Source organism: Balaenoptera ricei, chromosome 5 (assembly GCF_028023285.1).
Source record: "Balaenoptera ricei isolate mBalRic1 chromosome 5, mBalRic1.hap2, whole genome shotgun sequence".
Classification (NCBI taxonomy): domain Eukaryota; kingdom Metazoa; phylum Chordata; class Mammalia; order Artiodactyla; family Balaenopteridae; genus Balaenoptera; species Balaenoptera ricei.
Window position 1 is genome coordinate 2,795,990 of NC_082643.1, and position 23,181 is coordinate 2,819,170.

Genomic DNA, 23,181 nt, shown 5'->3' on the forward strand with positions numbered 1-23,181 from the left:
TACTGCACCTGAGCTTCCTGAGAGCCCTCCCCTGACACTACAATGATGGAGAGGCGGCTGGTAGGAGGCTGGGGGTGGGTGGGTCCAGGGAAGGAAGTACAAAGGCTGTTTTTAGGTAACTAGCCAAAAGGAGGAACAGGTGCTGATGATCTCAAAAAATACAATGGAATACTACTCAGCCATTAAAAAGAGTGAAATAATGCCATTTGCAGCAATTATGCCAATTGCAGAAAGAGATTATCATACTAAGTGAAGTAAGTCAGACAGAGAAAGACAAATACCATATAATATCACTTATATGTGGAATCTAAAATATGACACAAACGAACTTATCTATGAAACATAAACAGACTCACAGACATAGAAAATGGACTTCTGTTTGCCAAGAGGGAGGTAGGTAGGGGAGGGATGGCCTGGGAGTTTGGGTTTAGCAGTTGTAAACTATTGTATAGAGAATGGATAAACAACAAGGTCCTACTCTACAGCACAGGGAACTATATTCAATACCCTGTGATAAAACATAATAGAAAAGGATATGAAAAAGAATGTATATATGTGTATAACTGAATCACTTTGCTGTACAGCAGAAACTACCACAACATTCTAAATCAACTATACTTCAATAAAATAAATTTCTGAAAAAATTGTAGCATTTTGCTCCTTAATGTTCACTGGAATCCCTCCAATGTGCCAGTCACCGACAGCCTTAAAAATAGAAAGTTGTCAAGATTTATGGATGTTTTGAGGAAAACAACTCCAAGAAAAAAGCAAGCATTTATGTACCAATATATTTTTAAATAGTGGCTGTCATTAAGTCTGTGCTAGTTCAACAACTGGCTTTGGCAGTATTTCATTATGAAATAAAACAGGCAATTTTCTACACAACCCTTAACTAATGCCAAATACAGGCACACCTTCTACCTTTCTGAATAAACAGAAAGCCCAGTTTATTCAGGTCTGTGCATATTTCTTTAGTACTGAAAGTCCTAGTGTTAGAAATTTTTTAAACTTAGGACCCTAACTACTAAAACTCTAGTTGACTGAGTTTCTATTTCTCCCACTTTATAATTAATTTTCATTTTTATCAAGATAAAGTGCTTGTACATTTCACATAATGTAGTGCTAATTTTTTTCCATTTTAATGCAATCATTTAGGTACATGTACATAATACATATAAATAGTACTAAAGTGAATATTGTGAAGAGTACTCTATATAAGTACACCTGTAACTTATATAATATTGTACAGCAACTATACTTCAACAAAATATATAAATAATAAATAAATAAATAAATAGTACTAAAATGCTTATAATTAAAAATACTCCCTGTCTCTCCCTGCTCCCTGTCCCAATATTCTCTTCTCCAAAAGTACCCACTTTTAGCTCATTTGCTTCTTCTGGAACTTAACCCAATATCTGTACACAGTACATGCCCCCTGGAGAGATCCCACTTGTCCTGTTCCTCCTCTGGGCCCCTGTACAGCCACATTCCTGGTTCTCTCCATTACCATTTTGGGAATGCTCTTTTCCTGTCACCTTTGTTAGGTCTCTTGTTTCTTGGATCATATTCCTTTCTCTTTCCTGGATTTCCCCCTATTGTCTTGCTAGATAATATTCTCCAGTTGCTTCTTAGGGAAAAATGCATTTTTTTGAGTACATACATACATACATGAAAATGTCTCTTTTCAACCTTCCCACATGATAATTGGGCTGGGTATAGAATTCCGGGTTGAAAGTCACTTTCTTGCGGACAGGGAGGTCATTGACCAGTGTCTTCCAGAGCCCAGTATTGCTGTCAAGAAGTGTGATGCCTTATTGATTCTGGATCCTTTATATATGTCCTAGTTTTCCTCTGGAGGGCTTGACAGTAGTCTTCATCCCAGCAGTGAAGTTTCACAGTGACATGCCTTAACACAGTTGTTTTGTTGTTGTCATTTTGCTTTGGTGGAGACTTCCAATCTGGAAATTCATGTTATTCCCTTCTGAGAAATTTTCTTATTGATTTTCTTTCTTCTGTTTTCTCTGATCTCTTTTGAGGTCTCCTATTAGTCAGATATTTGACTAATTTAATTTTAATTGATTTCTTACTTTATTATTTTTCACTTTCTTCTTTTCTGTCTCTTGGACTTTTTGTTCTACTTTTGTGAGATTAACTCAACTATATAGCATGAAATTTCTCTCCTATACTGAATCTCTATACTGATTTTTTTGCTAACAATATAATAGGAATTGTAATAAATGCATTTTGTTACATTATTTCAATGTACTTCATTTATTTAACTAATTGATAACATTTATTAACAGAGTGACCTGATTTGTTCAGGATACCTTCAGGTTAGTCTCTTGTCCAAGTGATCAGTTCCATTAGCTTCCTGTTTCACTCTCAAAAGTGTTCTATTTTGGGTGATAAAATATATGGTCACACTATTTACTGAGCACTTAGTATGTACCAAGTGCTGTATGTGTAAAAACACATCTGTACAACAACCAGCGGAGTAGATTCTAACCATTTTACAGATTGGGAACCTGAGGCATAAATAGTTTAAGTAACTCATCCAAGGTGTCACAGCTACCAGGTGGTAAAGCGGGGACTTGAATGTGGGAAGTCTGCTTCAGAGCCTTGCACTTTTTTTTTCTTTATCAACTATATTTGTTTGTTTGTTTAATATTTGTATTTATTTATTTATTATTGAGGTATAGTTGATTTATAATATCATGTTAGTTTCAGGTGTACAGCACAGTTTTATACATATATGTATGTATACATATATATTTATATTCTTTTCCAGATTCTTTTCCCTTATAGGTTATTACAAAATATTGAGTATAGTTCCCTGTGCTGTAGAGTCGGTTCTTGTTGGTTTCCTATTTTATATATAGTAGTGTGTATCTGTTAATCCTAACCTACTAATATATCCCTCCCCCACTTCCCCCTTTGGTAACCATAAGTTTGTTTTCTATGTCTGTGAGTCTATTTCTGTTTTGTATATAAGTTTGTTTGTATCATTTTTTTAATATTCCACATATAAGTGATATCATATGATATTTGTCTTTGTCTGGCTTACTTCACTTAGTATAATAATCTCTAGGTCCACCCATGTTGCTGCAAATGGCATTATTTCATTCTTTTTTTATGGCTGAGTTATATTCTATTGTATATATGTACCACATCTCTTAACCACTATAGATCCCACTTCATCACTTCTTACAATCCCTTATCTGGGGGATATTAGGTTATTTCTGAATTTGCATTACTGCAAACACCGTTGGACTCCTTTCTAGCTAAACCTTTCTGTACCTCCTTCATTATTTTCCTGGAGGATAAATTCCTAGTGAAACCAGCTGTCTTGATTCTCAATTCACACTCTTTAGACCATGCCGTGCTGTGCACCTCCTGAGGATGGGAACTGGCTAACAAACCCCTTGATTATGAAAAGGCAGAAAACAGGAAAGCAGACTAGGAGAGCCAACACTCTGAAAAGAGATGTGATCCTCAAGTAAATGAAAAGTCAGGGGAGGTTGTAGTTCATTCTGATTTTTAAAACTCGTGGTGCTCTTCTCTGCATGGCTGACACCTAGTCTGATCACTCTTACCTTAGAATCTGCAGCCTCCTTGACACCCACACCCTGCCCCCACTGTCTACTGACAATGGCTGTCCATGGGAACCTGAACCAATCCTTAAGACATTAGTCCTAAGACAAATCTATGCATCAGCAAATGAGTGGCAAAGAGGCAACTTTGTAGTGACATTAGGGCAGTCATATCAGCAGCTCCTTTCTGGAAGGAGGTTTGCGTGTGAATGACTGTTGATTTTATAATCTCAGCAAGACTTTCATTTGCATGGATAACAAGTTTACCCAGGTAGGCAGCCATAGATTTTCCTAAAATGCTCCTTCTAAATCCAGCTTAAATTTCATCTCTCTCAGGAAGTCCTCACGACTTGAAGTTCTCCAGCTTTTCCGGCTGGAGCTATACCAATTTCTGCCATTCGGAGTACAAGGAGAACTGGTATTTGTCTTTTACACCGATTCAGCAAATATGTATTGAGTACCCATGTATGCCAAGCTCTGTGTTAAATGTAAGGAGGAGAAAAAGAAAGCAAGATATTTCCATGCCCCACAATTTTCAATAATGTGTAGCTTCTACAGATTTCACTTACTCCTTAAACAAAACAAAAAGCCCTGCCCATTCACTATTTGCAGTGCCTTCTCTTATAATTTGACTCTTTTAATTCGACTGTAAACTGTTCTCCCATTTCCTATCTGTGCTTTTTATTCTTCTTATTGAAATTAAACATACTGTTTGTATATATTGGAAAACACCCAACTGCAAACAGAAGAGACCACATAAAAATGAGTTAATCATCAGGTCACATGTCTCGAGAAACTTCTGTATTTAAAGCAAGAGAATGTTTCCTTTAATTCAGAAGAAAAAAAATAGAGTCAACCCACACCCAGTTACTGCAATCGTTCTCCATCAATGGATATTGTATTGAAATCTGTTTACATCTATCTGTCTTGAGAGTCTGTCAGCTACTTGAGAGCAAGGACCCTGTTTATTAATTAAGGTCTTCATCTCAAGTCTGTTGAAGTATATCTTTACTGGTCTTTAAGATGCAATAAACAGGATAACACACCACTGATTTAATAACAGCTTTACATGGGAAGAGAAAAAGAGGCCCTACCTCTATAAACAATTATTATAAAACACATCCTGATTTCAAGAAAGTTAAATTTTAAGAGTATGCCCCAGAATGGAGGAAATCCTGTCATTGTCCTCGACTGGACTTCTCGTCTCGAAAACAAGGTGGACTCTTGCCTCTATTAAGTCAGTGGACAAAAATTCTTCAGTGTTGGTTGTATTGACTCAACTCATCCTCCTCTTCCTCCAGTGCTTTTTCTGAGACCGCTGATAACTTCCAAATATTTGTCTGTTATTGTTTTCTGGGATTTCCACTTCCTCGTATGGAACCCTCCTCTTTGAATTCTTCGCTGGCTCTTACAGCCTCCTACTGTCCTCAGGGTCCTGCCTCTGAGGCTCTGTGGTCCCTCACTCACCTTGTCCTCTGTGTGGGCGCCCTGGCCCCCCAGGCTCTTCCCCTTCCTCTCTCAGTCCTCACGAGTGGTGCTCAGCCCTGGATGATCATCAGAATCGCTTGGAGAGCCCTTGGGAAAGGTCCAAGCCCAGATCCCCACCCAGATCCACAGCATCAGTCACCTTGGACTGATATATCAGCTCTGTGCCCTTGTGCATGTACCTTAGCCTCCGAAGCTCAATTCCTTCACCTGTAAAATTAAGATAATGCTGAAATCTGCTGCATCCCATCGCTGAGTACATTCTTGCTCCCCATCGTCACAGCAAACATCATCTCTTCTCTTTATTTAAAGCCTGCATGTCTTTGAAAGCTCAGCTCAAATCCTTCCCTTCTCACAGACTCCATCATCACAATTTATTTTGGATTGTTTACAGAGCACAGTGAAAACTCAAGAGGGACCTGTTGAAAATGAAACTGTCTCCTGGCTGAGCTTCCTACAACTGTCTTGTCACTTTTCAATTTTTTTCTCCACACAGCACTCCAACATTCCAGAGGGATCTTTTTAAAAAATTGGATTACGTTGCTTTCTATTTTAAATCTTCCAATGAATTCTCTTTGTTCTTAGGTTAAAATTCAAATCTTCTAACCTGGCCACAAGGTTCTACAAAATCTGACCTTCATCTTGCTCCCCCTCCCATTGCCACCCTGGTCCTAACTAGATACATTCTTTCCATCCTCTGAGCCCTGTTCAGGCCATTCCCTGGGCCAGGAATGATCTTATACTCACCTTTCCAAGCCAACTTAATAATTACTTCTTGGGTGAACACTTCTCTGACCTTCAGTCCAGGTCGATGTCCCTGGTAAAACCTTCTCTTTCCATCCCATAAACACCCTTTGTAATGAAAGGTTTTATCATGAACTGCATGGAATAGGGCAGGATATTAACTTTTCCTTAATATACCACTATATCATTTGATTTGTTGCCATAGCATGCATTATATTTGTCATTTAAAAAATTATTTAAAAGCATGAAAGACAGTATGACATAGTTGTTCAATGTTTCTCCCCTTCCCTAGAATACAAATTCCAAGAAGGGCATATACTGGGGCTTGTCTTGTTCAGCACTGTGGCTGCAGGATCTAGCAGTGCTTTGAACAAAGGAGGTGCTAGATGTATAGAGTGAATGCAGTTGACTGAGAGGACAGAACATGAAAACGGTCAGGGAGGCTAAGCACGAAACTTGCCCAGGATGGAGATGGCCCTTGGTCCAGCTGAGGGAAGGCAAGCAGGTGGACACACGTGGGCCTGTCAGAGTCAGCATTCTCTTCAAGAGCCTCTCCCCAGCCTGAAGGTGGGGCCCGGAAGGCTCTTAAGCAGCAGTTGTGCTTAGTCTCGAGAGGGCAGCGTTCAGGTTACTGGCACCTGACTAGTTAGAAACAGGACCCGAGCCAGAGGCTGCGGGCAAATCTAATTTTTAACTTTATATTTAAATTTTTTATATTTAAAAAATTTCAACTTTTCTAGTTATACTTTTCTAATTGTATTTAAGTTTTTAAACTTTTCTACTTATAATTTTCTAATTACATTTAAATTTTTAAAACTTTTCTAGTTATAATTTTCTAATTATAATTATCTTCATTAGGAATTTAGTACTCACCATATGCAGTTTGGTTTCATAATTTTGATATATATATTTATCTACAATTTCCCAACTGAATCCACAATTCCCTAGGTACAAGGTCTTTCTCATAAACATTTTGCATCTTCATGACTTGGTACAATCCATGTCATATTCCCTACAAGTGAATGTAGCCAACATTCCTTCATCCAAGGAAAATGCTCAAAGTGTCAATATTTCTCAGATTCTTTCCAACAAGTTTTTTATGTTTAAATAAGTTGAGATGTTCACACTTGTATCACCAATGCTTGTTGAAGTTACTGTGATTTTCAATGGCCTTTCATTATTTTTGTTGTTTTTGCTTAGAAATATTTGATAGGGTATTTGTAAATAGGTGCTTGCAATGTTATTTGAACAAATGAAATGGAATCTTTAAATGAGAACATGTGCTTTGCATGCAATAATTGTAACTATTTCTCCATGGCTTTAAACATAGGACATGCTTTGTAAGTTGTAGGAATTGTGCAATGATATCTTTTGTTGTCCTGGATCGTATCGTAGTAACTAATAGACATTTGACATGGGGTTTATGGTCTTGTCTCTTTTTGGTGCAGCTTATGCTGTGGTGATATAGCAGAAACAGACTAAAATCCACTAATTTTGTACATGCTAATAACGGGAATCTTCAATGTTTAAAAAGGAGGTGAAGTCGGCTCCAGAAACTCTGATCTCCAAAAGTCTAAGGAGAACAAAGACATTATTGAATCTGCAGTCTTTAAGAGCAATGCTGATTGATCCCTTTCGCTCTCAGAAATCTGAATTATATGTTCCATCTAGATGACACGCCTAGGTTTTGCTTTTCCCGTAATTGAACATAGCTGGCACTAGACATGTTTAATTTAGGTTACCAGCTGCCTTAAGAGAGTGTCAATTCAAGCCATGGTGTGACTTCAGTAGGACTATGTTTATTAACCAACATGACCTGTTATGATGGTTTGTAGGCCAACAGCATGAAATGAGGGTTTTAAAATTTTTATTTTTATTTTTTTATTTACTTTTTAAATTATTTTTATTTATTTATTTTTGGCTGCATTGGGTCTTTGTTGATGCACGTGGGCTTTCTTTAGTTGTGGCGAGCAGGGGCTACTCTTCATTGTGGCGCGTGGGCTTCTCATTGCAGTGGCTTCTCTTGTTGTGGAGCATGGGCTCTAGGTGTTCAGGTTTCAGTAGTTGTGGCGTGTGGGCTCAGTAGTTATGGTACACGGGCTTACTTGCTCCGTGGCATGTGGGATCTTCCCAGACCAGGGCTCGAACCCGTGTCCCCTGCATTGGCAGGTGGATTCTTAACCACTGTGCCACCAGGGAAGTCCCATAAGGGTTTTTTTTAACCAAAAAAATTATATTCTTGTTCTTCCACAAAAAGAATTATTTATATAGTTAAAGCTACCAGACCAGACCCGTCCAGTGGCTGTTCTTAACAGGCTGGTTCCTTTTTCTCCACTGTGCTCTCACCATGCTTGCCCCACCTCTTTCCTCCCCTTAATGAAAACCTAGTAGATAGTGAACATTTTGTTTATGAGGAATAAAAATTCATAATTATACAAAGAAACCTATAGGACATAAAAAGTTTTAAAATATTAACCCTGTTCCTAATTTAGAAAGGAAACACATTAATTAATTGATGTAAAACGTATTAGTATGTGCTTACCATGGGTTCTGGTATCTGTGGCTTAGTTTCTCAACAGCAGCTTGACTGAACTCTTCATACTGTAAAAGGAAGAACATGAATCAAGTCCAAGGTCACTGGGCACAAACATGTCTGAGAGTCTGGGTTCCTGGTCAAAAAGGAGGTCAGGTTGAGCAATTAAACAGGAAATGCTAAATTCATTTGAAAGAAGATGGTCTTTTGATTTTTGAACTGAGAGGAAAAGGCACAAGAGATAAAATAACTCTGAGCCTCTGTGCTTTCCCTTCCCTCTCTGTCAAAGGACAGGTGTTGGGTCCCAAGAAGAGTGTCATCCACAATCTCTAAGCTCCTAATGATTCTGTGTCTACACCAGCAGGCATGCAAAACCACAATTTATCATTTAGATTCAAAGAGCTCAGCTCTTTTCACTTCACCTTGCCCTCACAGAATTAGGAAATGTGCTGGCTATAGCACAGGAAAGAGCTGGGGGATAGACAGCCTGTGGTGCAGTCTAGCTCTGAACGTTCCTTGCAGAAAGCGTCACAGAACATCGATAAAATATTTGGTTGCTTAGAACCAGTTCTCACATGAAAACATAATCCCCGTGCCCTTTCATGTACATAGAAATTCTCTCTCATAACTGAATAGATGACTATAGACTGGCCTCTTTTCCCCAGGAACTGTCAATGGAGGGCACATTTTATGCATAAACATGGGAAATGGGGGTGTCAAATTTATACTGAAAAGGGTTTGGGGCCTTAATCATTTCTCAATTTTCCATACTAGGGTTGCAAAACAGTGATAAGGATTATCAAAAGTACTTCACTTCAGTTTTGGAATGCATTTTTACATCGATGCAGGATGCTATATTCGTAACATATCAAAAAGTAGCAAAATCAAATGAGGCAACTGACAAGGGATACATTTCCAAAATATACAAATAGCTCATATAGCTCAATATCAAAAAAACAAACAACCCAATAGAAAAATGGGCAGAAGACCTAAATAAACATTTATCCAAAGAAGACATACAGATGGCCAACAGGCACATGAAAAGATGCTCAAAATCGCTAATTATTAGAGAAATACAAATCAAAACTACAATGAGGTATCACCTCACACCAGTCAGAATGGCCATCATTAAAAAGTCTACAAATAACGAATGCTGGAGAGGGTGTGGAGAAAAGGGAACCCTCCTGCACTGTTGGTGGGAATGTAAATTGATACAGCCACTATGGAGAACAGTATGGAGGTTCCTTAAAAAACTGAAAACAGAGTTACTATGTGACCCAGCAATCCCACTCCTAGGCCTGTATCTGGAGAAAAACATAATTCGAAAAGATAAATGCATCCCAGTGTTCATAGCAGCACTATTCACAATAGCCAAGACATGGAAACCCCCTAGGTGACCACTGACAGATGATAAAGAAGATGTGGTGTATATATACAAAGGAATAGTACTCAACCATAATGAAATAATGCCATTTGCAGCAACAAGGATGGACCTAGAGATTATCATACTAAGTGAAGTAAGCCAGACAGAGAAAGACAAATATCATATGATAACACTTACATGTGGAATCTGAAAAAAAAAAAAGATATAAATGAACTTATATACAAAACAGAAATAGACTCACAGACATAGATAACAATCTTACGGTTACCAAAGGGGAAAGAGCGGGGAGGGATAAATTAGGAGCTTGGGATTAACAAATAAATACTAGTTTGTATAAAATAGATAAGTAACAAGGATTTACTGCATAGCACAGGGAACTATATTCAATATCTTGGAATAAGCTATAATGGAAAAGAATCTGAAAAAGAATATCTATCTAGCTCCCTATCTTCTATCTATATATCTATCACTTTGCTGTACACCAGAAAATAAGACAACATTGTAAATCAACTATACTTCAAAAAAGAAAGAAAAAAAAGTAGCAAAATCATATCCTAATGTTAATATCAGAGGAATCATCTTGTACTCTTTTTTATCTTCCCTGTTTTCTTCCTTTCTTCTCAAGCTTTGGTTTAGAATGACTTTCCTGATCAAGTGCTTCAGAGTTATTTGTGTTGGGAAAGCAGATCTATTTACTTAGGTCATCTTCTCAGTGATGAAGACCTGAAAATTGGTCACTTCTAGAACTTTAATGTCCATGTATAAAATAAACAAACAAAGGAAGGGACAAAATAAACAAGATTTAAATGCCAGGTTGACCCACTATTCCATAGAAAATTTGAAAAGTGATAATCTGTATGTAATGGTAAAATCCTTGTTTCCCAATTGATTTCTGACACGTGATTCCCTAAATATTGACCTTATCAATGGACTTATAAATAATTTTATTATCAGCTTTTTGACAAATTTCCCAGGACTTGGACAATCTTCTTCGATCTTTGTTCCCATTTTTAATAACCAAAATTTCATTGTCTTAATTTGGAAAGACTGTTCTTAGAAACATACAACAGATATATTTGCCCCCCACCCCTCTATTTCTCCTACAGTTATCAGCATATAATATCATAAAAATTTATCTAAAATAAGATGACCCTTTTCTATCTTAATTAATGAAATTCATCATGATTTATTTGGATGGTCATGCTCACTTTGCTATTAAACCTAATGAAATTCAGAATTAAAAAATCTTTTTTTTTTTACTGGTCAGTTATTCATAAGAGTAAAGCAAAGACTGATTCAAAAACTAATTAAACATCTTCACAGAAACAGATAACAACTGATTAGTATATTCTCTATCTTAAGGAAATCAGTGAGAATCTTCACAGTTATTTTGCATGTTTTCAACTAGCGAAAATAATCATAACTTGAAATTGGATATTCCCTATTAAGCAACCTTTAAATAAGTCTAGGTATTAATTTAAAAGGATATGTCTGGTAATTACATTCAGGTACTGTGAATTAGACACAATTTCTGAAATGAGCTGTTAAATTTGAGTTAAATTAATCACAGACATTGGGGCCCATTCTAGTTAACAATGAAGATCATTGCTTAAAAATTTCATTTTTAATCCCAAATCACCTCTAGTCTAGAACTGCCATCACTGAGGAATCCTCTTGCTTTCTTGCTATATTTAGCTCAGGATGTTTTTCCTAATATATCCAATTTTGACTTTCCTTACTAGAAAGGACCGTTTTCCATCTCTGTAACTATGAGGTCTTTCTCGTCAGCAGAATGAGTACAATGGCAATGCGTTTCAAGAATGTGTGGACACTAGAGTTTCTCTTCGCCATCCTCCTCCTTCATAACGTGGAGCTCTTAGTACCAAACATTGGAGTGGAAAATCCCCTAAGGCTACCTTTTCTTATGCTAATGTAAGTTTTTCTTCACTTGCTTCCATTTGTAAAATATTACTGTTAACCACTTAGGTGTCTTTCTTCCCACAGCCAGTGAGAAGCATTCTCATTGCTGGTGCTGGGTCACCAAATTGCATAATGCTGCCTATTCTAGACTGGAACTATTGAAGCGAGAAAGGGGGGCTTCAAGCCTTTGTGTACATGGAGCATTTGAAGCATTCATTTTATATTCAGAGCAGGAGTAGAAACAAAACAATTCTCTCTGAAAAATGTCAGTGTTCAAGGCATGGATTCTGTGATGCATTTTTCTCACTAAAAAACAAAAATTGAACAATGCAGAGGCTCATACTTCATTTTATGCCACATTATATGTGAGCTTGAGTTGAGTACCAACATGAATTATATCCTGGTCTCCTTTTTTTTTTTTTTTTACTGCACTGTTTATTTAATTTGAATTAGTACATCAACTTTCAGCAAACAGACTAAACATTAAGTTTCATGAGTTCCTTGACTCTGGCCCCAGTATATGTTTTCTGTGGAGTATCCAAATAATGAGAAACATATTCCATTATGTTTCTAATGTGCTTATCATAATATAATTTAAAAATCCAGGATTTTCGTGGCAGCGCAGTGGTTAAGAATCCGCCTGCCAATGTATGGGACATGGGTTCAATCCCTGGTCCGGGAAGATCCCACATTCCGAGGAGCAACCAAGCCCATGTGCCACAACTGCTGAGCCTGGGCTCTAGAGCTTGTGAGCCACAACTACTGAGCCCGCATGCTGAAACTACTGAAGCCCACGTGCCTAGAGCCTGTGCCCCGCAACAAGAGAAGCCACCAATGAGAAGCCTACGCACCGCAGTGAAGAGTCCCCCCGCTCACTGCAGCTAGAGAGAAAGCCCGTGTGCAGTAATGAAGACCCAACACAGCCAAAAAATAAAAAAACAATAAAGTGAGCTAAGAAAAAATCCATGAAGGCAAGAAAATACAGTATATAGAGACATTAATAATACTAGATCCCATTTCTTGAGACTGTACTAGAGTCTGTACTAGATACTATGCTAAGTGCTTTACACACATCTCACCTAATCCATTTAACAACACTCTAAGTTATTGTTATTATCCCTGTGGAAGACAGAATTCTAAAGACCCCCAAGATTCTCACTCCTTGGTATATACACCTTCTCCCAGATATTCAACCAAATACTAGGTACTGCTGTGAAGGGATTTTGCAGATGTAATTAAGATCCCAAATCAGTTGACTGTAAGAAAGGGAGATTATCCTCAGTGGCCCAAACTTCATCGGGTGAGCTCTTGAAAGGATCTGAGCTCTTCCAGGCAAAGGGGATTTGAAGCGTGAGAGGGATTTGGACATGAGGGAGAGCGTCTGTTGCTGGCTTTAAAGATGGAGGGCACCACAGCTATGGTATGTGGGCGGCTTCTTGAGGCTGATTCCTGGCTGACAGCCAGCAGAGAAATGGGACCTCAGTCCTACAACCACAAGGAACTGAAAGCTGCCACAAGCCCATGAACTCGGAAGAGCCTCCAAGCCTCAGGTGAGATCACAGCCACAGCCAACACCTTGCATCCAGCCTAGTGAGTGCTGAGCAGAGAACCCAGCCAGGCCTTCCCGGGACTTCTGACCTATAGAACCGTGAGCAAATAAATGGTGTTGCTTTAAGATGCTATGTGGTATGAGGTTATGCTCAATAGAAAACTAATGCAACGCCCGTTTTATAGGTGCAAAAACTGAGACATTATAAAGAATAGTAGGCAGACTAGCATGCAAAGAGAGAAAAGGGGGAAAATGAAAATATCTTCAGCTGGCTACTTGTGCATATTCGGTTTTTCACTAAGGCATAGATTTGCCCTGAAAAGCACTATGAATCCTCGCTGCCTCGTTTACTCTCAGAGAGAAGGCACATTTCTATTATTTTTTCTGCACTTCCCCAGAGAGATTAATGTTTTCCTTATTCACGTGATAATTCAAGATACACTAGAATTTTATTTTAAAGCAAGACTAGAACTTATTCTGTTGGGAATTGTTAGGATTTGTGATGAGTAACCAATCATTCTGCTACTTTATCCAGAGTTAGCAGAAGGTCCCTACCAGGGTCTGAAATACGAGTGGATTCAACTATTCAACCTACAGAAAAGCGACATGGGAGCTTCCCGCGTCTCTGCTTGTGCCCAGTACACAGTTTCTGAAATATAATCAAGTGCCTGGTTGGTGACCGTTCTTACCCTTGGAGTTTCCTAATGTGCTGGCACTGTTGTCAGTTCAAAGGTTAGGAAGAGTGTTCCAAGTTTACTGTCCAATTAGCTCTACAACACAGAATTACACTGGGGGTGGTAGCTCAGGCATTGTGAACATAACAGTATAACTAAGTTTCAGTAAAACATAATATAGGCTAAGTAGTTCTCAAATGACTATTGAATAAGCTAGGAGGAAAATAATTCTCAATCTCACACACGCTTAAAGGCTCATCTCCCCCCTTCTGCAACTTGGTCTCTTAACAAAGACTCTGAATGAGAGAAGAATGGGATTTCAGTCTCCGTCTCCCATCATTTCTTGACGATCACGTACGCTGTGCTAAGCGCTGAACGGAGGGCTGCGGATGCTGTCAGTACAAAGCCAAATAAGACACAGCTCTCAGACCTCAAGGTGCTTACAGACGTTTGGGATGTGACTGGCACTGTGGAGACCAACTGTCTCACCAAAAACTTCAACAACCATCACAGCACAAAGAAACTTCCTACGAATTCCTCCCCAGCTGCAGGAGCCCACAAGGCTTCCAAAGCACTTATTTTCAATGCTATTTTCTTTGTGCCCGGAGACAGTGGGCCCACATACCAGGGGCCCCTCTATTGAATGGGTTGTTTTCAATTTGCTCAGTTAAGATTTCTTGGATCCTAGGTTCAGTCCTGGGAGGAGAATAGAGATCTCCAGATTGGTATGCATTGTATGCACTTTTGTCAAAGCAGCGGAGGTACCCCGGAAGTGTTGTATATGAACAGTAGGGAAAAGTATAATCCTAAATTTATAATGACATTAGAATTTCTTCCAAAGATCTTAAAAAGCCAAGATTTAGAAAACATATGTCCAGGTATTTTAGCCACCTGTGCTTGGGATATTAGATCACGCAAAAGTTTCCAAATTCTTGACAGTAAATTTAAAGGACCCTGGCTGTGGCGCCAACGTCAGGTTTACTAGAATCCATTCTAATTTATACAACTTTTTCTTAACTTTCTATCTCCCTATCATCATCAGATACTATTCGTTGAAAACCTATGGCATATGCTTAATACTAACTTTAAGAAGTGTAATTTTTTTAAGAAGGTGATGTTTACATTGAGATGCATACTCAAGATGCCTGTCAAAACTTACAAAAGCTAGTAACCACCATGGTGTATTTTTAGCCTTCCTTAATTAAGAATAAAATCACCTGCTGGTCTTACTGGAACCTAGAACAGGAAATTAGGAAGAGCAGCTATTCTGGCTATAAAAATCCACTAGGTGAAGGTTTGTGCTTAAAATCAAAGTTCTGAGTTATCTCGGTGGGAGCCACCGAGGAATCTCTGCGGTTAGACAGAAACAAAGTGCCACCTTGGTGGGACTCTTACAGACACAGACGTCAGGGGGATGGGATCGAGGGCTACCAAGGACAAGGAGCCAGAGAGAGAACAGGACGCGGATGGAGACGTTGCCCTGGGTTACATCGCACTCAGGAATGGACCAGCTCCCTATCGAGGAGGCGTGAATTCATGGCACAGATGCTCACGTGTTATCTGTGATTAGGGGCTTGTTTCTAGGCATGGAGTGTCTGTGTATCTATCAGCTCAAACGTCACTTCCAGCCAAGTCTCATTGCTCGGAAGGGGCTGCCTGGAGCTCTGCGTTGATAAGGTATCCAAGTCTGGGGCTTGACTCAGAAGCTGACCTTGGGGGGCAGGGGATGGAAGCAGGCCCTGGGTGCGGGGTTGGGGGAGGTTAGCAGTCTTGGTGACAAATCCTAGGCCTTAGCTGGGGGGTAAATCATATGTGGTTCTTGACCTGTATCTACAGTCATTCTCAGTGCATCTTTTTGTTCTCATGATAAAGTTCTAGGTCCAAGGAATCCTTTAAGACTTGTTTAAGATCGTTACCTGAGATAAGTACATCTTCGAAAACAATTACTGTCAAAATGCTGGGGCCAAGAGCATGCACGGATGACAAGTCCTCAGAGCCTATGCCAAACAAGACCAGCTTCTGTGTGAGCCACGGGGTTGGGCAGTGGGGTGGAGACCTCTGTATGGCTCCCACTCAGTCCCACCAGGGTTAAGAGGACCGTGCTGTCACACAGAGCGGGTATTTAGAGCCGTCTGTGAAATTCCATCAAAAGAAACCGAATAAATCCCTTCCTGGAGGGCTAAGTCGAGGCTGACGTGAATCTTGCATTCACAGCTACACACACTCAAGATGGGCAACAGATCAAGGGCTGTGCACAAAAGCCAGGCGTCACTGGAGAGAAGCAACAAGGCAACAGATGTTCTGGACTCTGTTCAAACTGGCTGCCTTGCTTTGCGTTTGTCCTCTTCTCGCTGGTGGCCACTTTTGATATCGAATCAAGTTTCTGATCTTCATCTTTATTGCCTGAGTGGAGTAAGACCCAGTTGAGGAACCTGAGCCCTCATTCTGTGTCACTGGCCCTGAGTGACATTAAGTACAAAACCACAGTCCCAGTCATTGAAATCGGGGTGTCAACCGCGTGCCGGGCACCGTGCAGAGCGCGTTCCTCATGCCCTCGTATTTAGAAATCGCGACATAACAAGAATCATACTAAGACACAGTCTTTTTTTTTCAGAAAAAAAAATTGTGATTTTTATTGTAATTGCATGGGAATTATTTTTATCAATCTGATAGATTTGACATCTTTATGATATTGAATCTTCCAAGTCATAAACATGATATATCTTTCCATTTATTTAGATCTTGTTTCAATAGTTTTATCATTTTTCTCCATGTGTTGAACATCTTTTTTTTTATTGAGGTATAGTTGATTTACAATGTTGTGCCAGAATATCCTTTTTTAAGATCTATTCCTACATACTTTGTATCTGTTGATGACACTGTAAGTAGTATCCTGTTTTATTGCATTTTCTGTCTGTTTCTCATATATAAAAATAAAATTGATTTTCGTACCTGGATTTTGTATCCTGTTGACTACCAAATTCTCTTATACTTTGAGGTATTCTATGTGGACAAGCATATTATAAGCAAATAATGATAGCTTTGCTTCTTCCATTTCAATCCTTACACATTTTATACTTTTTTTCCCCCTTATTGCCATGGTTAAGACCTCCAGTACAAAGTTGAATGAAAAAATCATGATTTTGGGGAATCTGTGTCTTGTTCCTGATCTTAAAGAGAAATGCTTTCAATGTTTTATCATTAAGTATTGCTATTGTTGTTATAGGTTGTTTTTTGGGTTTTTTTTTTTGTAGATTGTCAGATTAGGGAAGTTCTCTTTTATTCCTAACCTAACCTAAAAGGGTTTTCCCTTTTTGGGTTTTGTACGTAAGTAGGAAAACCTTATGCTGGGAAGCTAAGAAACATATATGACATAGAGCCTTGATGTGTTCCAGGCATGGTGCCCAGCACTTTACAAATGTTCCTTTACAACAGCCCGACAAAGCAAATGCTCAGAGTCATGATGAAGAGGCACAGAGATCAAGGAACTGGCCAAGGCCACTCACAGCTAGCAGGTGGCAGGAGTGGGATAGGAATTCAGGTGGTCTTAGGAAGTGGGCACTCTAACACTGCCACGGGGCAGAGGAGGCATGGAGACCCAGCGAGGTGAACTCAAGCCCAGGGTCGCAGAGTTGGACCTGACTCAGAGGCAGGAGTGGAACCCACGTTCCTGACCTCAAAGACTGAGCTCCCAGCTGCTCTCCTGTACTGGCCGAGGGTTGGCCAGAAAAAGGCTTTTTCCTTTGTTAACCTTTACTATATGAGGCTGTACTATATTGCCTTAAGAAATCCAGTTACTGCGTCATTGATACATAGTTTCAGGCAAAGTCTCGCCTGGGAAAAAAGTCTGAATTCTCAGATTTTGCTTCTAAAATCACCCGTGCTCTCTCCTGTTTCAGAGGAGAACATTTGGGGTCGTGCCCGCATCCACATCGCCAAGCGGAGATAGACAAGTCTTCTGAGAGCCCTCCGACTACGTGCCCTGGACGGTCTGATCTAAAGGCATGATCCACACAGTGGGTTTTAAAGCTCTGGGGCTGATTTCGAGGTTGGTGGATGAAGTTCAGCACAGGCTGCTGCTTTAACACCACCCACTCACCAAGCCTTGCAAGGACGGGGGAGCGTGTGTGAATGTCACAGCATAGATGGGAATCTGGATGCATTCCAAAGCCAAGTGCAAATGCTCTCGGATTGCCCTCGGCTTCATTCCCTTCACACCTCTCCTTGCCGGTACTAAGGGACGAAGGGAGTGATAGCAGCAAGTACATGTATTCACACACTCATTTTTCTGCAAAAACTCCAATGCCATTGCTTCTCAAGGACAGGTCGAGAACATGACGTTTCCTACGGAAGCAAACTCAGAAAGCATTCAAACCAGAAAACAATGTGCAAGGAGGAGCATAAATTTAAGAAAAATACCTTAATGTGAAAGCCAGTCTGAAGCCTTGTTTTGTTGATAAAATCATACGCTGGTATTCCCCAACCAATTTCACCAACATACTCAGGTTTATATTTGGCCGGCAAGCTTCTCTTTGAGGCAGGCCTCCGTAAATATCTGAGATCTCCAGTTTTTTCTAATGCAGGACGCTTTTCTCCTATATAGGAAGTCTGCTGAGCAACTTCAGGGAGATGATCCTTTACATAATCTGGGCCTTAAAACAGAAAGAAAAAAACACTTTAAAAAAATCTCCACACTTTATTCTAAGATGCTTTATTCTAAATGGTGGAAATAATAATAGCTAATGCTTGTATGTCATTGACTATATTCTAGGTGCTCTCATAAGCCTTTTAGATATGTTAATTCAATTACTCCTTGTAATAACCAAATGAAGTTGGGAGTATTATTTCCCCCAGTTTATAGGTGGGGAAAACGAGGCCCAGAAGGATTGGTTACTTGTCCAGAGTCACAGCTAATGAGCCGACAGGCTGTCTCACGGTTTTCTTTATAACCAACTTAATACAGACACGTTCTTTTTTTAAAGTTTAGTTTATTGAAGTATAGTTGATTTACAATGTTGTGTTAATTTCTGCAGTACAGCAAAATGATTCAGTTATACATACACATATATATATATGCATTCTTTTTCAGATTCTTTTCCATTATGGTTTATCACAGGATATTGAATATAGTTCCCTGTGCTATACAGTCGGACTTGGTTGTTTATCCATTCTCTATATAATAGTTTGCATCTGCTAATCCCAAACTCCCAATCCATCCCCCCAACCCCTCCCCCTTGGCAACCACAAGTCTGTTCTCTATGTCTGTGAGTCTGTTTCTGTTTCGTAGATAAGTTCATTTGTGTCATACTTTAGATTCCACATATAAGTGATATCATATGGTATTTGTCTTTCTCTGTCTGACTTACTTCACTTCGTATGATAATCTCTAAGTTCATCCATGTTGCTGCAAGTGGCATTATTTTGTTCTTTTTTATAGCTGAGTACTATTCCATTGTATATATGTACCACATCTTCTTTATGCATTCATTTGTCAATGGACATTTAGGTTGTTTCCATGTCTTGGCTGTTGAATAGCAGACACAGTCTTTAAAACTCCTCACTAATACCATATTTGCAGGATGTTGGTCTTTAGACATTGAGATGTTTTATCTAGAGAGATAAAATCCTGAAATGAGGATTAGAAAATCCCCCAAATGTATTAGAAGCCATGGGAAGATGGAGAAAATTGTCAGAAGAGGAAGACAGCTCATAACAGATGATGCCCAAAGGCAGGGGCATTTAATAAACATTGGTATTTTAAATGTAAGACAATGAACAAAGGAATCAATGAATTGTGGAAGTGCGTGAAGCAAAATTAAGAGGAGGTCTGGGAAAAGATGGCTTCCATACACTTGGTGTTGAAAGTTGATGATGTGAACATGTAAAGAGGAGCCAGAATGGTCCTGATTAGAACAGGCAATGATCTGCTGGCCCAGGAAGAGTTTCAGAAGTCCCGGAACCAAAGTGGCTGCAGGATTGTCTGGGCAGATTGGTGAACACAAAGAAGAAACGTCACTCCTCTTACCCAAGGTGAACCCCAGACCTCGGAAGCGGAGGCTGTGCTGTGGTCATGGTGTCACCTGGCCCTTCCTGACCCCGTGGCCCCTCTCGTTTTGTCTTGGCTCAGGGTTTGCAGGGAGCACAGGTGGGCGGGGTTTGACCACATGCTCCAATGCAGTGGTCGGTGTGGTTACAAGTCTGTGCCTGGAAACACCATCCAAGCTTTCCAAGGGAGCTGAAAATGTGAGAAATCGCTCCCCAGACACAGGCTTTGGGCAGATGTTTCCCCAGCTTCCCAATCACCGCGGCTCCCGCAACGCCTGCGTGTTCACTGTGCCTCATTTCCCGTGATGGACCCATCGTGGCCCCAGGCTCTCACTCAGGTAACGTATAGGATGGCCCAAGCATGAAAACCTGTTTTCTCTCCCAATTTGACGGGTGTGGAGGGCTCACCTACAAAACTCCTGCCATAAGGAAAAGTTTGCAATCTCCTGCAAACAGGATGAAAGTACAACCGTATTAGTCTTGCTGGAATATCAGGGCATTTTGAGGCTGGTGTTTTCCCAAATGTTCCCCTAATGCTGCTCCCATGAGTGACCATGACAAAGCCTGGGCGTGAACTGGGGGTTCTCTATTGTCAAATACACTTGAGAACACTATCCGTTTGCCGTTGAGAGAGTCCCAGCATATGAAAGCGCGTTAAAAGTTCTGAGAAATCTGGGCTTCCCTGGTGGCACAGTGGTTAAGAATCCGCCTGCCAATGCAGGGGACACGGGTTCGAGCCCTGGTCTGAGAAGATCCCACATGCCGCAGAGCAGCTGGGCCCGTGCGCCACAACTACTGAGCCTATGCTGTAGAGCCCACGAGCCACAACTACTGAGTCCGCATGCCACAACTACTGAGCCCATGTGTCACAACTACCGTGCGCCTCGAACCCGTGCTCCGAAACAAAGAGAAGCCACGGCAATGAGAAGCCCATGCACCGCAATGAAGAGTAGCCTCCACTTGCCACAACTAGAGAAAGCCTGCGCGCAGCAGTGAAGACCTAACACAGCCAAAAATAAATAAATAAATTTATTTAAAAAAATAAGTTCTGAGAAATCCTGCGGTGAATTAACTTGTTTGCAATTATGTAACCCAGCGTTTCCCAAACTTATCTAAACATGGATCCTTTTCCTCGTTGGGTCACCTGTGTGCATCCTGCAGACACCAGCAGATTTGGGAAAATATTGATCCTCCATGTAATTTTTGGTTGTTGCTAAAATTTTGTCATCACCTCACGCTATTGCAGAAGTGAGAGCAGATGTATATCTATAGTTTTTCCTTGTCACTCTGCAGACCACAATACATTTTTTAGAAGAGGAATTACTTGACAGCTGAGCCTAAACACTTCGTTTTAGACAGAATCGTAGAAAGTGAACGTGCTTTACAAACCAAGTGTGGGGAGAGGAGCTCCCCAGAGAATCGAGCTTCTCTGTGGCATTTCAGTTGAGTCACTGGACTTTCCTGAAACCCCAAGTCCTCATGTGTGCTTTAGAAATAGCGTGATGCAGCGTGAATGGCACAGGAAGTTCTGGGACACCCTTCCGTGGCTGCATAGCTGACGCAGGCGCCCGCCTGTACAGCAGGGGCGGCTGGCGTCACCGTCCGCGGTGCGCCAGGGTCACAGCCGTCCCCTGGAGCCGGCCCGATGCTCACCTAACCAAAAACTCCACTCTCACCACCAGCCAGCAACGCAGACATGGGGTTTCCCTGATGGGCAGTTCCACGGGTGTTTGGCTTTAAATGACCCATATTTTCCTCCCCTAACCCTCATCCTCCAGAGCCGAGACTCTCTGCTGGATCCGATTCCCTGCTTCAAGGTCAAACTTCCAATTCCTGTCCAATCCACGGTCGCTTTATTTTTCCTTTAACAGCTATCATCTCTGTTCGACAACTGTTGCTACGTCCCTTAGGGTGTTCCTAGTTGCTTTTCATCCTATGGCAAGTTTTCTTGGATCTTTCATTGTTTTCCCCAAAACCCCGGCCCTCATTTGCCAGCCATGAAGTTGACAGCTCCTGGGTTAATAAAACTCTCATGTGCCCATCTGCTTTGGAGTTCTTGTCGACACCTGAAGACCAGCTCCAGGGGGACAACCCGCAGCTGTAATCCTGAAACAGACCTGCCCAGCATTGGTCTACTGCCAGGAGAGCCACGTCATGATGGGGGAAGGAGAGGTACTTCCATTTACACCTGTGCCAGGCTTCGTGGGTCCTCATTTCTGCATCTTCCTGCCCTGGAGAAACTGTGATCTCAAGGTCAGTGGGTAGATCCTGTCTCCCCTGTATGTGCCCAACGTGACTTGTTCATCAGTGTCTGAAATTCTCAAGTTACAGTCAAAGATGTGTTTTTGAAGCTAAACCACCGCAGGGTCAAATCCTGGCTTTGTCTTGTGCTTTGTGACCCAGGGAACATCATTCGGCCTCTGAGTTTAGGCTCCTCATCTCTAAAATGGAAAAAGATACACGCACCCCAGTGTTCATTGCAGCACTATTGACAATAGCCAGGACATGGAAGCAACCTAAATGTCCATCAACAGAGGAATGGATAAAGAAGATGTATTATATACATACAATGGAATGTTACTCAGCCATAAGAAAAACAAAATAATGACATTTGCTGCAACATGGACGGACCTAGAGATTATCATACTAAGTGAAGTAAGTCAGACAGAGAAAGACAAATAGCATATGATATCGATTATATGTGGAATCTTAAAAAATGGTACAAATGAACTTATTTACAAAACAGAAATAGACTCACAGACATAGAAAACAAACTTATGGTTACCAAATGGGAAAGGGGAGAGGGATAAATTAAGAGTATAGGATTAACAGATACACACCACTATATATAAAATAGATAACCAAAAATGACCTACTGTAGAGCACAGGGAACTACATTCAATATTTTGTAATGACCTATAATAGAAAAGAATCTGACAAAGAATATATATATATGTGTGTGTGTATATGTATAACTGAATCACTTTGCTGTACACCTGAAAGTAACACAACATTGTAAATTACATATAGTTCAATTTTTTTAAATGGTTAAAAAAAAAAAAAAGAATAGTGATGCCTGTCTGGTAGCCTTGCTAGAAGGAGACGAAATAATTTTATTGAAAGAAGTGCTTATCTGAGGATATGGCACATAAGATACAGCAGTATTATTATTCGTGTCTCTTCCTCTTTCTTGTCTGTTTGCTTCTTGTTTTAATTTGATGCTTTGTCTTACCTGCTACATTTTTTAAAATAGG

The 23,181-nt window shown here is 40.3% G+C and overlaps 1 protein-coding gene across 1 annotated transcript in view; it reads right to left on the reverse strand.

The window, feature by feature from the left end:
- SPMIP2 (sperm microtubule inner protein 2) overlaps positions 1–23,181 on the reverse strand; it is a 139,660-nt gene that overhangs the window by 21,607 nt on the left and 94,872 nt on the right. Inside the window, exons 3-4 of the mRNA XM_059924322.1 lie at positions 18,302–18,534; positions 8,365–8,423 (exon numbers count right to left, since the gene is read on the reverse strand). Coding sequence (XP_059780305.1) covers positions 8,365–8,423; positions 18,302–18,534 — 292 coding nt within the window. The remainder of the gene's footprint in view (positions 1–8,364; positions 8,424–18,301; positions 18,535–23,181) is intronic.